This window comes from Cyanistes caeruleus, chromosome 8 (assembly GCF_971803275.1).
Source record: "Cyanistes caeruleus chromosome 8, bCyaCae1.hap1.1, whole genome shotgun sequence".
Lineage (NCBI taxonomy): Eukaryota > Metazoa > Chordata > Aves > Passeriformes > Paridae > Cyanistes > Cyanistes caeruleus.
In genome coordinates this window covers 113,820-128,167 of record NC_141708.1, presented here as the reverse complement: position 1 = coordinate 128,167, position 14,348 = coordinate 113,820, and the positions used below count along the sequence as shown (strand labels likewise).

The following is a 14,348-nucleotide window of genomic DNA, read 5'->3' as shown; positions in this document are numbered from 1 at the left end:
CCATGAATAATATGATTAAAGAATTGGAGCACTGTCACACTAAGCAAGGCTGAGAGCTAGGATTGTTTACAATGGAAAAGAGAAGATTTGGGTATAAGTAGCTGAACAAAGGGTTTAGAGAAGGCAGAAGCAGATTCTTCTCAGTGGTGTCCAGGGAATAGACAAGAGGCCATGGGTACAGAATGCCCAAGTGATTAAACTGAAATGTAAGAATTTTACAATGAGGTTGCTGAAGCACTGGAGCAGGTTGCCAAGACAGCCTGTGGATTCTCTGTTTGGAGCTGTTCAAAACCTGACTGGATGGTGTCTTGAGTAACTTGCTCTAGCTGACCCTGCTTTAAGCAGGCAGTTGGATTATATGATTTCCAGGGATCGTTTCCAGCCTCAGCTGGAGTTCTTTGAGTATCCTGAAATGGTATATGGGTTCCTTTTGCTTTTCTTTTAGCAAAAGAAAAGCATGTGAATTGAAAAGAGCAAATAAAGAATTACATTCCAGTAGATTTTGAACGGTGACATTTGGAACTGTATTTTAGTGTTTTAAATTAAAGTAAGAATCAGTCCTCAATTCTTTTTTATGTGATAATTCAAAGACTTTGGGAATCCCCATCTCTTAAATCTGATATGCTACCTCCCTCTCCTTTCTGTGTTCGTACAATGTAGTTTGCTTCTGAAGGATATATTGCTGGAGACCAAGGTACTTCAGTTTTTGAGTGCAAGATTAGTAGAGGTGAGAGGGCTAATGGGTTTTATTGCTATGTCAGTCAGGTGGTCTCAGTATTCATTGCTGGGTGTGTTGTGCACACATGGGTATGTTGTGCAACTTCAGCATATGCCTCTCATGAGGCTGAGATACGCACTGCTGTGGTATTAATTGCTGCAGGTTTCCCTGGGACATATCTGGAAAGTTGTCTGTGAAAACCAAAGCAGGAAAAGGCTAAAATAAAATTCTTCACTAGTTAGGTTACTGATTATTCCCTTTTCTGAAGAATCAGATAATGCACACTCTAAGTATCAGAGCATGGACTGGAAGGTGGTAAAAGGAGGAGGCATTTGTAACTATGGATGTACAAAGCTTATTCAGAAATAACTTTCCCTTATCTAGCTTCTAGGATAGTTTAAACAATTCCAGGTACTGAAGGTAAAGCTGCCAAGGTCAGAGTACCTTTATTGCAATAGAAATAATCTGTTAAGAGTTACTTGGTATCTCTTCAGTCTCAGAGGCAAATCTTGATGCAGGTGTTGTAACAAAAATTTGCTACAGTTGAGAAGGTAGTTGGCATTTTGTCCTAGTTTAGGGCAAATTTGGGAGAGAACCTCCAAATGGGGTTCCCCCAGGAAAGCAAAATTCAAACGACCCCGCCCCGCAACTGGTTTGGGAAAAAGAGATTTCCTTGGAGAGAAGTGGAAAAAACTGTAAATTAAGCAATAAAACCTCTCACTGTTCGATGGGATGGCAAATCCAGGAAGAAAAGTCCTTTTCATGTGGTGTAGCTCGGCTCACTCAGGTTCTTATCAGTCTCTCCAGCGCTGGAAAGTGCCGAGGCCCGGGCCCCGGTGGGCCACAGACATGAGCTCCTGGGGTTTGTCTGGGTGTTTTTCAGTCCAGAGCAGGTTTGAATAGATCCAAGCAAAAAGGGAAAAAAGTCCAGGGAACTCCCCTGCCTCAGCTAGCTAAAAATTAACTAACCATAAAAGAGAAGCTGTGTCTCACTGTCTGTCCATGCTGCAGACAACACAGATCAGGAGCGGGATGTGTGGGAGTGATGTTTTCCTTCAACACAAACTGCGTATTTCTTCTTCCCCACTTCGGTCTCAGAGGCAGCCTTAAAGGTGCAGAACTTAATATATAACATAAACCAGGCGACTGGGGATACCAGTATCATAAAGTATCACTCCAGGACACATTTTTGGAAAACTGTAGCATCAATAATAAAAAATTGATGGTGACTCAAAGAACAAATCTCAATTTTCAGCATGAAATTTGAGCAATAATGAAGCTGATGGCCTTTCGGTAGCCGAGTTTGATGTGATAGGCCTATCTGACATTTGTGTCTCATAGTGACTATGGACTATAATACCAAATTGTAGAACCATATTAGGAGTGAGTAAGCAGAGATGCTTTTGCAATTAAATAAATGACACATAATTAAGTATAGTAGTGGATAGTATTGCCCATACTTTGACTGGGAAAAGAAATGAAGAATACCACTGGAGTACCTCTTCAGCAGGTAGCATCTGAGATTTGAGAGAAATCATATTCTGCTCAAAAATGTGCAAAGAGGCTAATCTTAGGACTGATCAGTACACAGGGATTTCAAAGGACCTTTATTAATGAACTAATCCTGATGTAAACTTAACATATTATAGAAGGATTAAGCAAATGTCAGTATTCCAACACTGAAGTTCAGAGATTCCCGAAGTGTGTTGAATGCTCTTTGAAAGCATAAGCCATCAGTCTCGACATCAAAGTGGACCAAGAAGTCTTGTTGAGAGGGGTGATTCAGATAACCAGTGAATCTCTTGCAACTGGCTCTGTCCTTTCCTGTAGGTGAAAGCAGCTCTGTGGGCCCTGCAAGGAGGCACTTCAGTCGTGATCGCAAATGGAACCCACCCCAAGATCTCAGGTCATGTCATCACAGATATTGTAGAAGGAAAAAAAGTTGGAACTTTTTTTTCAGAGGTAAAACCTGCAGGTGAGTACAGAGTTAATGTGTACCTTAACAGCTGTAGAGATTTCCTGAAAAATTAGAGTTAAAATTTGTCTAGAGCTGTGCAATAACCGGGAAACCACCCTCTGCTTGCAAAATGGAATTTGAAAGGTATTTTTAAACTAGGGATAGAAACTGCTGAATTCCCTGCTCTTCCTCCCACCAGCTGATAAACTGGTGTATCAGACTTGCATTTGAAGAATGCAATGAGTAGAGCAGAGGTTTTGCCTTTTGTAGTCTTAAGAGTTACCATCAAATATCCATTATTTCAGTGTGAAAATATAGATATAGAATGTGTTGCTGAACTAAGGTAGTGTTTAGGTTTATTTTTTATCGTTAATTTCTTTTACAACTCAGTCTTTTGGTAGGAATGTTTTCCTGCCACTGCATTGCTGGAATTGTGTAATAATTGCTGGATAAAATCAGACCAATGATCCATGACCTTAGCAGAATAGATAATGGAGTGATACTTTTGACTTGCACTTTAAGCCAAGTGATTTTCTTTGTGTATAGTAATCCTTAATGGATTTATTGTATAAATATGTTAAATCATCCTATGCTCAAGTGCCTTTTTGGTTAGCCCCACTATAATATGTTGGTATGGGCAGTAAAACTTTTAATCTTGTGATCCCATTCTGAGTCACAAATATGGTAAGTAGCAAAAGTCCTTCCCTTTGGACTGTTGTGGTGTTTACTCCAAGCATCTCTGTCTTCCAAAGCCTACACTTTGGAAATTCAAGTAACTTTTAAAAATCAAGTACATCTGCTTACATACATAATTTTTCTCCAAGAACACTAAAAGGTGCCATATTTTGTAAAGCATGATATTACTTCAAAAAGCTGTTTTAAGATGTCTTATATTAATCTAATTAATCTCGTGTCCACAAGTTCTTTTCTTACACTTCCAACTATACCTCTATAATTTCTACTCTGGCAATTTCCATGGAACTCTTCTTAAATGGAAGTTGGGCTCAAGTCACCTGGTTTACAGGCTATTTCAGGAGTTAGAAATGGCAATTTTTCCACGAGCTACTTGTGAATTCTTTGCAGAAATGCTAACTGAACATGGTGACTCGAAACAGAAGCACAGCCTGTTTTATATAATTTCAGCACTTGCTTCTAAAATGCATACAAGGAGAGACAAAGGGAAAGCAATGTTTCTGCAAGCTGTTACTAGAGTTTTGGCTTCCATTATTGTTTTTGTGTTCCAGTGCATACATTCCTCAGCTGGATACTTGAACTTTTCAAAGTTTGCCTCTTTTCTTTCAGTAGCCTACTATAAGACTTAGGTATTCTGTTGTTCTTTTGCCCTTCATCAGGTCTTTTTGATACATGCTGTACACTTGATGTGACACAGAGGCAGAAACTTTGTGGTGATTCTTTATGTAGGGACCATAACTGTATTTTTGTGTCAGGTGTAGACTTTTCTGTCTTAGGATACAACATTTTTCTTGAATTTGTCTGTTAAAAACTGTACCCAGCTTTCATGCTCTGAACAAGGGATTGGAAGATGAATGGGCTAGCACTCACTTCTGCCTGTGCTGTTACTTTGTCTGCATATCATATTTTTGGGTTTTTTTTGCAGGCCCTACTGTAGAACAGCAGGCTGAAATGGCTCGAGCTGGTGGCAGGACCTTGGCGGCTCTACAGCCTGAGCAGGTGACAGAACAATATGGCCAAAGTGTTAAATACTGTGCATGTATGACAAGTTTTACAACACAGACTTATAACATAAATGGACCCCTTGGGACAAGAATTCCTGTGCCAGATTCATTGTTTGTATTGTAGTCTGCTTAAAGACGAGAAAAGCAAAAAGATCGTGTTCCTTGGGGCTGTAAAGTAATACAGGCTTTCATGTGGAGTTTATGAAAATTTTGATAGTTTCAAGTAACACACAGAAGTGGATTGTGACCAGAGCTACTAAAGAATTGACTGGAATAACTTGCTCCATTCACACCTGTGTGGAGTTTAGCATACAACATGTATACAAAAGCGGAGCTGTAGACAATTATTACTCTGCAGCTGCATGGATGTAGTACAAGGTGCTCTTAAAGGAAGGACACGTGAGTTTGGTGAAGAAGACTGGGCAAGGAAAGCAAGATAATAAAAAACAAGGTAAAGGCTGAAGCAGTGTTTGGTCTTCTTTTTCAATGTGATGCACGCTGGAAAAATCAGCTGGCCAAGTATCAGAAGAGTTAAGATAGTGAGAAGATGTGGTCAACATAAAGGGACTATAGGAACTAGATGTCAAACAGCATGGATTTTGAGTAAGAAGTCAGTTCAGAAACTTTTTTTTCTTTCAGAGAGCAGAGATTATTTATCGTCTTGCTGACTTACTAACAGACCAGAGAGAAGAAATTCTCTTGGCAAACAAAAAGGACTTAGAGGAGGCTGAAAATAAAGGTACTGTTTCAAATCCTTCCATAGTAATACTGTCATCTTGGACCCCTCTGGGCCTCAAGGCAAATGAGCAGAACTAGAATCTTTTGTCACCTGGCATTGGGCAGTATGGCTGACACAGATTATTGAACCTAGGACTTTGAGAGCTTGTTAGCGTAAACAGCTGTAGCTTCCTTCATCGCATGAAACAGATATTTTCATCAGAGAAGATACTGAGGCAGTGCAAAACAGCAAGCGGTGTGTTGTTAAAAAAAAAAAAATTGAACAAATATCTCTGTTACTGCTATGCATAAGGTGAATGTTTTCTGGGCTGGTTAATGTAATGTTTGGTTTCTGAAGGGAAGGCTAGGGTGTGGGAAATACCTTAATTTTCATTAGGTTCAGCACTCATTTAAGTCACTTCCGCTTGAGCCTAGGAAGACCAATCTATCTTCATCACAACTTTTCCTTTCTTTTAGGGAGATTAGCACTCCCTTTGTTGAAGCGCCTAAGTCTGTCTACTTCAAAGTTGAACAGCTTGGCTATTGGTCTGCGTCAGATTGCAGCATCCTCGCAGGACAGCGTCGGCCGTGTAATTCGACGAACTCGAATAGCAAAAGACCTGGATTTGGAGCAGGTGACAGTGCCAATTGGTGTCCTTCTCGTGATCTTTGAGTCTCGTCCTGACTGCCTTCCACAGGTTTGTAAGGAAGACAGATTACACTGTTGGGTATTTCTGTTGGCAAGCAAGCAAGAGACTACAAAAAGTATTGTTTCAAAGGACTTTTGCTTGGATTGATCTACAATTGATTTTGTTGACATCCCTACTTTTTATGCAGAGATGTTTTCAGAACTCATTTCTGCAGTGTTCAGTTAATCATTTGTCTTATGCCAAGAATAAGAAGGTATGGTAAGGGCAAATGCCTTCCTCTGCAGCACTGTGTGGAAGTGTTGATACAAGTAAATGCTATTATAAAATGCATGAATGTATGGGTGCTGAACTAATGTTGCAGAGGCAACCTTGGTCTTATTTTATAACTCCCAACTACTTTACTGAGCAACTGAAGTAGATTTTAATATTAAAACAAAAAAAAACCCTGATTAGCAACATTTCTTCCTAAAATTAACATAAGGTATCTAGGAAGCTTGATTGAGGCGTTCTCTATCGTATGAGCAGGTGTTTGAGTACAAAATGATGGGCACAGCCACTTTAAGATGATGTGAGGCTCAACCAGTGAACAGCTTTGTAATTCATGCCAGATTTTTGTGAGTAGTCCCCATTTCACAGTGTAAAGGAGTATGCCGTAAGAAGAGTTCCTGTGAAACAATAAGGCACTAGTCTCCCTTGACTACCAGCTCTGTTTGTTACAGATAACAGTATGTTACCTTGTTGAATTTGCGTCTCTCTTTCTGGACTTCAGCCCAGGTTGCTTGCCTTGCATAGCTGATTTGATCTTGGCTGTATCTTAAAACTTATACCAGACTGACTCCTGCTACCTTCCCTGCCCTGCCTTCCCTTCCCCTGCTTTGTTTTACAGATTTAGGATAGCTTGTCTTGGTAGTTGCTTTGCTTCTTGCCAACCTGCCCTTGTACTCACATCAGGCTTCCTGATGCAATTTCAGAGGATCATCTTTGATAAGTCTGTGAATTACATGATTTATGTCCCCTTTTGTACCTGATAGTAGGAGTGTCTCTGATTGAGAGGAGCAGTTCCCTCAGTTTACTACTGCATCTCATGCTTGTTTGGATTAAGATTAATAGAAACTTCTAGTGAGCATATGCAAACATGTTTGCCTGTAATACTTCAAGTGCGAAATTGCAAGCATCCTTCAGAGACTGTTTTGTATAGATTCCACCAAATCCAGTTGTTGCTCCGAAGCATAGTCATGTTCTACTAGTCTTTGAGACTGCACCATTTTGAAGCCCCTTACCTTGTGTTCTACTTTTAATCACACAAGTATTTTATTTTTGTATCTTAATTCTTGGTATCTTTTTCCTTTCATTTTTTCAAACCAGGTCAAAGCCTTTCTTTTAAGCTAATGCCTCTTTATTAAATAAGAACATTTGTTTAGTTTTCCTTTGTGATACTGATCTGGAGGGGCAGATACTTGGAAGGTACTTTTAAAATACAGTCAGATGGCTTTTTAATGTCTAGTTATATTAGTTAAAAAGATACATGATAGTTATGTAAGGCAGACTTCCCAGGCAGTTATACTTCAGTCTATTTTTCTAAAGTGTTTCTTATTTTTCAATATTCTTTTCAAATGAGGTAGAATATCAAGCATTGTGATGATTATTATTACCCATTTGATACCAGAAAGGGAATGATGTATCTGGCTAGTTATTTTATGAATCAGGATCTAAAATGTGCCAAGCTTACTTCTTGTTAGGTGTGAGCCTGGCTAATTTTGGCATCAACATCTCAACAACATAGAATAGATACTCTAACGAGTGTAGGTTTGGTGATGCTGTATACAGGTGATGATAATGATATGTATAATCTTACCCAGAAGAGAGTAATACAGCACAATAACTTAAAATACTGAGTTTGTTAATTCTAAAGATTCTGGAGAGGAGGTGATTTTGTTTCCCAAAGGAGCGCATGCTTTTAAACTTTTTTTTAAGTAGGTGGACAAATTGTGAGGCCATTGTGAATAAAGTTGGGATGAGGAATACTAAAAAGGTTACAAAAGTAAAAAAAGTTTTGAAAAAGAGCTTTATCATGTCTGACATACTCTGAGGTAGAAAAGAACAAAAACATCTTGTTTTATGGACTTAAATAGGTGAAATCTGACACCTTAAACAGAAGGGCATCAAAATATATTGGTTTCTTCTGGTGATAAACATGGAAGGAAAAATGATCCTGAGCTTATTGTCTCAAATTTCTTTTTTCCTCCACACATAGAGCAAGTGTTGTCTATATGTGATAGCTGTTTTAGACAGCATGATGAAAATGTTTTTCCCTGTTCATAGGAAGAGCATTATTTTCCAGTCTCTGCTGGAATGGTTAGGGACAAGAGTTCTTGCTCCTAAAATTATTCTCCTTGGGGTAATTGCACACACAGCAATCCAATTCTTGTGAAGCCCTATGTCCATAGCTTGCTCTGAGTTGTTCACTGTAGTCTCCCCATGGCAATAGTACCCTGAAAACTCAAGTTTGTTCCTGAAACTAGCACATTTAATTTGTGGAGTTATATGTGCTGCTACTTGTAATGTTTTTTTTGGAGCCATGAAAGGAAAACTGTAGATTAACACTGAGTAAATCAACTGAACAAAAAATGCTGTTTTTATTTTGTGGGTGTTATTCTGACAGAAGAACCAGATTACATTTAAAGGGTTTTTTTTCCCCCCATAATAAACTCCTTTGACAGGTGTCTGCTTTGGCAATAGCCAGTGGAAATGGCTTACTACTTAAAGGAGGGAAAGAGGCATCACACAGCAATCAAATCCTTCATCATCTGACACAAGAAGCACTCTCTATTCATGGAGTCAGAGATGCAGTGCAATTGGTAAGTGCCTAGAGTTAAATCAACTATTTCTTTGCTATGGTATGTATAAAAAAGTGTGGGCAAAACTTGAGAGTTCAAATTGTGAACTCTTCATCTTGCAACTACCACAGGTGAATACAAGAGAGGAAGTAGAAGATCTCTGCCGTTTGGATAAGCTGATAGATCTCATCATTCCACGTGGTTCATCACAGCTGGTCAGGAATATCCAGAAAGCTGCTAAGGGAATCCCAGTGATGGGTCACAGTGAAGGGATCTGTCATGTGTATGTTGACACGGATGCCAGTGTTGAGAAGGTCACACGAATAAGTAAGCTGTGGGAGGGTGGCTTGGATCTCATGGTGTAATTGAACTCTGGAGTATGCAATGTAGTTATGGTAATTTATAATTTATATAATATCCAAAAAAATCTGTTGTAAATGTTATATAACCAATTATTTACTCTTAAACCTTAGCCAGAGACTCAAAGTGTGAATATCCTGCTGCCTGTAATGCTCTGGAAACTCTCTTAATTCATCGAGACTTGCTGAGAACCCCGTTGTTTGATCAGATCATAGACATGTTGAGAGTAGAACAGGTTAGTCACTCATACTCGTGTTTTGTTTTGTGGTTTTTAATCTGTTTTTTTTCTAAAACTTCAGAAGCGTTTGGTCTGGCTGGTGTAGCCCTGTTTACATGGCATAACATTTTAGTTACCCATATGTGTCTTTGTACATGTCAATGAACTTTGCATCTCCACACAGCGTCAAGTGTTTCTGTAGAAATTATCTGAAAGCGGCTTATTCAGGATAGCTACAGGCTGTTACTGGGATACCTTTGCTATATATTTCCTTGTATATAGCAAAAATAATCTTCTGACATAAAAGCATTTACACAACCCTTTCTCTGCCCTTTCAAATTCAGCCAAATGCAAAGCCTTGTCTTCCTGAATGTATTAATTTAGCTTCTTACCCAGGTGAATTCCCTTCTTGTTTTTATCCTTTCTGAATTTGCTTCATACATGTGTTTTTTAACATTTTCCTCTTGCATGCCCTTTACTCCCACCCATTTCCCTCCTGGTGTGTCAAAGGGTATCAAAAAGCCAGTGTACTAATTAGTTGTCTAGACACAAGCAGTATTTTTCAGTAAAGGCAGCAGAGATGCATTAGGAAGAATAGCCATGAAGTAGTATGAATTAGACATAAACCAAGGGTTTTCACACAGCCCTGTATTTGACAAATAGAGTGCATGGGCAGTGATCAATGCAGGATAGAGAGGTCGTACATTTTGATGATGTTAGAAGTGTTATAGTAAAAGAAGCTGATAAGTAGTCAAGGAGCAAGTTCTCAATGTTTGGGGCTTTTTAATGTATTGTCTAGTTGTTTCTTGGGAAGGGTAGAGTGCAGGGTAGATGTTTGTATTTTGGATGGGAGGACTATGAGTACTAGTGTATTTCCACCAACAACCCTAACCCATCTCCTTGTACAGTGGGGAGGATATTACCTCTGTCTAATGTCACCTGACAACAAGAAACATGCAAATATTGGGTAGGATTATGCAATTAAAATAATTTATAGTTGCACAAGAAAATGCTGGTTTGCAGATATTGTCTTAAAAGCCTTCACATTTAGTAGATTTATGCCTTCTTTCTCATTTATGTCTTTTCAAAATTTCTTGTGTTCCATTTGCATGGAATTTCTGTGATGCATCTGTTCTGAATTGTCTCACATTGTTTAGGTGTTTTGGCAGAGGTTGATAATATGTTAAAATCGTCTTTATAACAAGTGAATACTATCTGTGTGAGGTTTTTTGGTTTTGGACCCAGTAACTCCCTTGTGTCTGTGAGATGTGCTTCAGAGAGGGCTGGTTATCAATTTACAAAGTAGAAGGATAAAAGTCATTCAAGATCTTATGACTTCTGTAGGTATAAACTTGGAAGCATTCCTTTTGTTATTCTCTGCATTGTAGTTCCTGTCTTAAAACAAAGGCTGGCGTCACTATTTTAGCCATTTTCCTAGCAGTGCTGGACTGGCCTTTTTGGCCTGGTTACTAAGTGATGCAATTGCTTTAAATAATTTCAGATGAGTCCTGAATTAGGAGCTTGTCACGGTAGGTAGCCAACCTAGCATGTCAGTTATTGTACCCTGTAGCTAATTCACTATGTGCCAAGGTTCCCAAAGTATAGCAGTATTTTTCTTACACTGCATACATGTTGTGGATGAACTCCACTCGGTGGCTAAGCACCATCCAGCCGCCTGCTTACTCTCCCCTGCTCCAAGGAGGAGAAAATCAGAGCAAATGCAAGGAACCTTGTCTCTTGAAAAATGGCTGGATAAGTAAAGAAAAGAGGAAGAAGAAGTGGGACAAAGAGGAGGAAACAGCCCAATAAAAAAGTAAACCCCAAAATAAAACTAAAAACCCACCAGTCCCTCAAAACACCCACAAGGCAAAGCTAATTACTTGCTGCCTCCCACAAAAAACCAATGCCCAGCTAGTCTCTTGAGCAGTGCCTACCTTCTTCAAAAATGCCCTCTCCTCAGTGGCATGGAACATCCCTTTGGTAAGTTCTGGTCAGCTATTGGCTGTGTCCCCTCCCAACTTCCTGCACATTACCAATCTTCTTGCTAGGGACACAGAGATGGATGGGGGGGAGAGAGAACCTTGATGCTGTTTAAGCTCTGTTCAGCAACAGCCAGAACATTGGTGTGAGATGTTTTAGTGAAAAGTCCAAAAATGTTTTAGTGAGAAGTCCGAAACATAGCACCAGGAGCTGCTATCCATCTGATACTAAGAAGCTACACTTTCACCTGAAGGGCTCTGGTATGGTCAGTAGCCACAACCAAAATGTTTCTGGTGTTGCAGGTAAAGATTCATGCTGGCCCAAAGTTTGCATCTTACTTGACATTCAGCCCTTCAGAAGTGAAATCTCTGCGCACAGAATATGGGGACCTGGAGTGCTGCATTGAGGTGGTGGACAGTGTTCAAGAGGCTGTTGAACATATCCACAAGTATGGAAGTTCCCATACGGATGTTATTATCACAGAGAATGGTTAGTGACTAGGCTCCTTCTTTAAGCTGCTGTTTTGGTTTCACTGCTAATTCCTGGTGTTAGTGCAACTAACTACATTGTAGTAGTTCGTCTCTTGGGTCTGTGCCAGTTCAAAACCTTACTAGAGCTGTGCCACGACAAAGGTTGACTCTCCAACCAAACCAAGTCCAGAACTTCGGAGAAGCAGCTGCAGTTTAAGGTCATGTGGATTTGCAGCTGGCTAGTGTGAATCAAGTAGGCTTCTGTTTGTGCGCTTCTTACTGAGCTTAAATGCATGTCACTAAAAGGCTTGCATTTGATACCATAACCACTGCCACAGGACCTGGTGAACTAGTGATTTATACTGGTAATAGAGTTGCTCTTGAATGTCTGTCTGGTCACCAAGGGCTACTGACCTCCAAGTTCACACACTTGCATGTGGCAGTTTTGCATTGTAGTTCTCAAATATTACCTGCAATAGCAATTCAGTTTAGGATTTCTCAGTATTTGGAACAATTCCATGTTTGAGACTAATGGAGACCTGGCTGTAGCTTAACTGTCTCTGTTTGAATGACAGATGCTGTTTGGGGCAGCTTTCTTTCTCCTCAGTCACGCAACTAAATCTTTCTTTGACTAAACTGAATGGAGTTAGAATTAGACATCTTTTTGCTTTCTTCTAATTTTTGCAAGCTTCTTCTAAGATTTGCAGTTGTATCTCCTTGATAAGCATACTGGGAGGAAGTTAAAAATGAGCATGGCTTAGCCCAGGCTGTTCAAGTACTGTCTGATAAGGTTGCATGTAAAAGTTGTGGTGTTAAATATGTTTGCTGGTTTTTGCTGTGTTTATTGGAATACCTGATCATTCTGTATGTAATGGATTTTATTTTTGTCTCTCCCTCTTTCCCAGAAAAAACAGCAGAGTTCTTCCTCCAGCATGTGGACAGTGCTTGTGTTTTTTGGAATGCCAGTACCCGATTCTCTGATGGCTATAGGTTTGGACTGGGTAAGAGGGAAGATATTGCAGGGTTGTTACTGCAACATTTTCTGGTGTGTGAGAAGTGTGGCAGTATGAACCCTGAAAGATAGGATTAGTCTCTTATTGTCTAATAAAAGGTTTTCAGGAAAGGTACTGTACAAAAGGTTGAAGCCTAGAAATTTCATCCACACAAAGAATTTTTGAATCCTTTGAAGCTCTATTCAATTGCAATAAAGTGTGCTGCGTGCATATATTGATAGAACAATGCAATATGGGATGTGAAACTGCTGAACAGCTTTCCTTTTGTTTCTCTTTCTAACGATGCTGTAAGGAATGTAGTGCTTCAGTCCTGCTAGGCAGACTGAGATGCCACATCAGTGTGCCAGTCCTGCAGTGTTAAGGAATGAGGGGCAAGGAACCAAACTGTGTTTCAACTGATGAAATGCACCTTCTGTGAATTCCAGAAGACAAGGGAAACATTCCTTGATGAAGTAGAAAATCAGAAGTCTTCACTACATGTTATTACTGTGTCAACTGGAACAGTGTTCCGTGTGACTGAAAAATTCCAGTTAAGGTCTTCCAGTATCTCCTCTGTATGTGATAAAAAAGGATGTAAGATCATAATCTTTAGTAGTTTAGCTTTTTTCCTTTTTTTAAGGATTATGCCCTTAGATCAGTCTAAGAGCAATGTAAGAGATGCCTCTCTTGCATCTTTCTTTCTGAAAGTAACTGTAGCACCCAAAAGTTTAAACATTACAATTTATAATGCAATAGTTAATCTCCTTGAGCTTCTCTATCAAGTAAATGGAACTGGTATTTGGAGAGGAGCAGAGAATGGCAGGTCCCTGAGGGGCAGGTTGCTTTTTTACTTAGAGGTGCAAAAACATTTAGTATGAAGTGACCATCAGAGGATTAACTGCCTTTATCTTGGGTGTTTCCTACAGGTGCTGAAGTGGGAATTAGTACTTCTCGTATCCATGCACGTGGACCAGTGGGAATTGAAGGACTCTTAACTACTAAGTGGTTGCTGAGGGGGAACAATCACGTTGTTTCTGACTTTTCAGAGCATGGGACCATGAAGTATCTTCACGAAAGCCTCCCTCTCCCTCAGAGAAATGCCAACTAAAAACACTGGGGAGAAAAACAGGCAGTATAATTATTTCCTGAAGATGTTCAGGCTTCAGCATAATCTCTGGTGAAGGAGTTTGTTTTTCATCTTCAGAAACATTGTCCTTGGTCATTTTGCAGTAAAATGAATACAAAATGATCCCATCAATGAGAATTCCCCCTCTCCCCCTTTCAGTTTCCTTAGACAGTATCTGTAAACTGACCTCACTTCTCCCAAAAACAGATTTTTTCAAATCATACAGGTAACATAAGGAAGAATTTCAGTATCAACTACATGACTTTTTTATCCCAGTGCTCCCTGTAGCAAGTGTGTTTGGTGGTGGAGCTTAATTCTTTTTTTCTAAGTTTTGTTTTATTCAAGTATGTGTTCTGGATAACAGACCCAGTGGTTTTGGTTGTGAGGGCTTTTTTCTTCAGTCTTAGGATCATGGCATCTCTTGAGGGCCAGAAAGCTTTATGCTTAATTTCTTTGTATTTGATCAGTCTTGAGATAGGGGGACAGATGTTCCAAATGTATAGTAAGCTTTTGACCAAGAAACCTTTTGTATCTAATTCTTTGTATTGTTGACTATTGTAGATAAATAACATAATTGTCTGCTACATTAATTGTGTTATTTATTTGTATCAAAGGTTTATTTTTCTT

At 39.4% G+C, this 14,348-nt stretch overlaps 1 protein-coding gene across 50 annotated transcripts in view; it reads left to right on the top strand.

Annotated features, from left to right (window-relative positions):
* Positions 1–14,305, top strand: part of ALDH18A1 (aldehyde dehydrogenase 18 family member A1) — a 33,795-nt gene extending 19,490 nt beyond the window's left edge. For 34 of the 50 annotated variants that reach the window (XM_086899473.1, XM_086899504.1, XM_023930382.2 and 31 more), the window contains 10 exons: positions 2,549–2,693; positions 4,294–4,367; positions 5,012–5,111; positions 5,567–5,787; positions 8,460–8,597; positions 8,708–8,903; positions 9,050–9,171; positions 11,436–11,622; positions 12,509–12,604; positions 13,522–14,305. In XM_086899473.1, the coding sequence (XP_086755599.1) occupies positions 2,549–2,693; positions 4,294–4,367; positions 5,012–5,111; positions 5,567–5,787; positions 8,460–8,597; positions 8,708–8,903; positions 9,050–9,171; positions 11,436–11,622; positions 12,509–12,604; positions 13,522–13,703 (1,461 nt within the window). In that variant the 3' untranslated portion in view covers positions 13,704–14,305. The remainder of the gene's footprint in view (positions 1–2,548; positions 2,694–4,293; positions 4,368–5,011; positions 5,112–5,566; positions 5,788–8,459; positions 8,598–8,707; positions 8,904–9,049; positions 9,172–11,435; positions 11,623–12,508; positions 12,605–13,521) is intronic. The other 16 variants (XM_086899497.1, XM_086899495.1, XM_086899506.1 and 13 more) reach the window with 1 other exon arrangement.
* Positions 14,306–14,348: the final 43 nt, after the last annotated feature.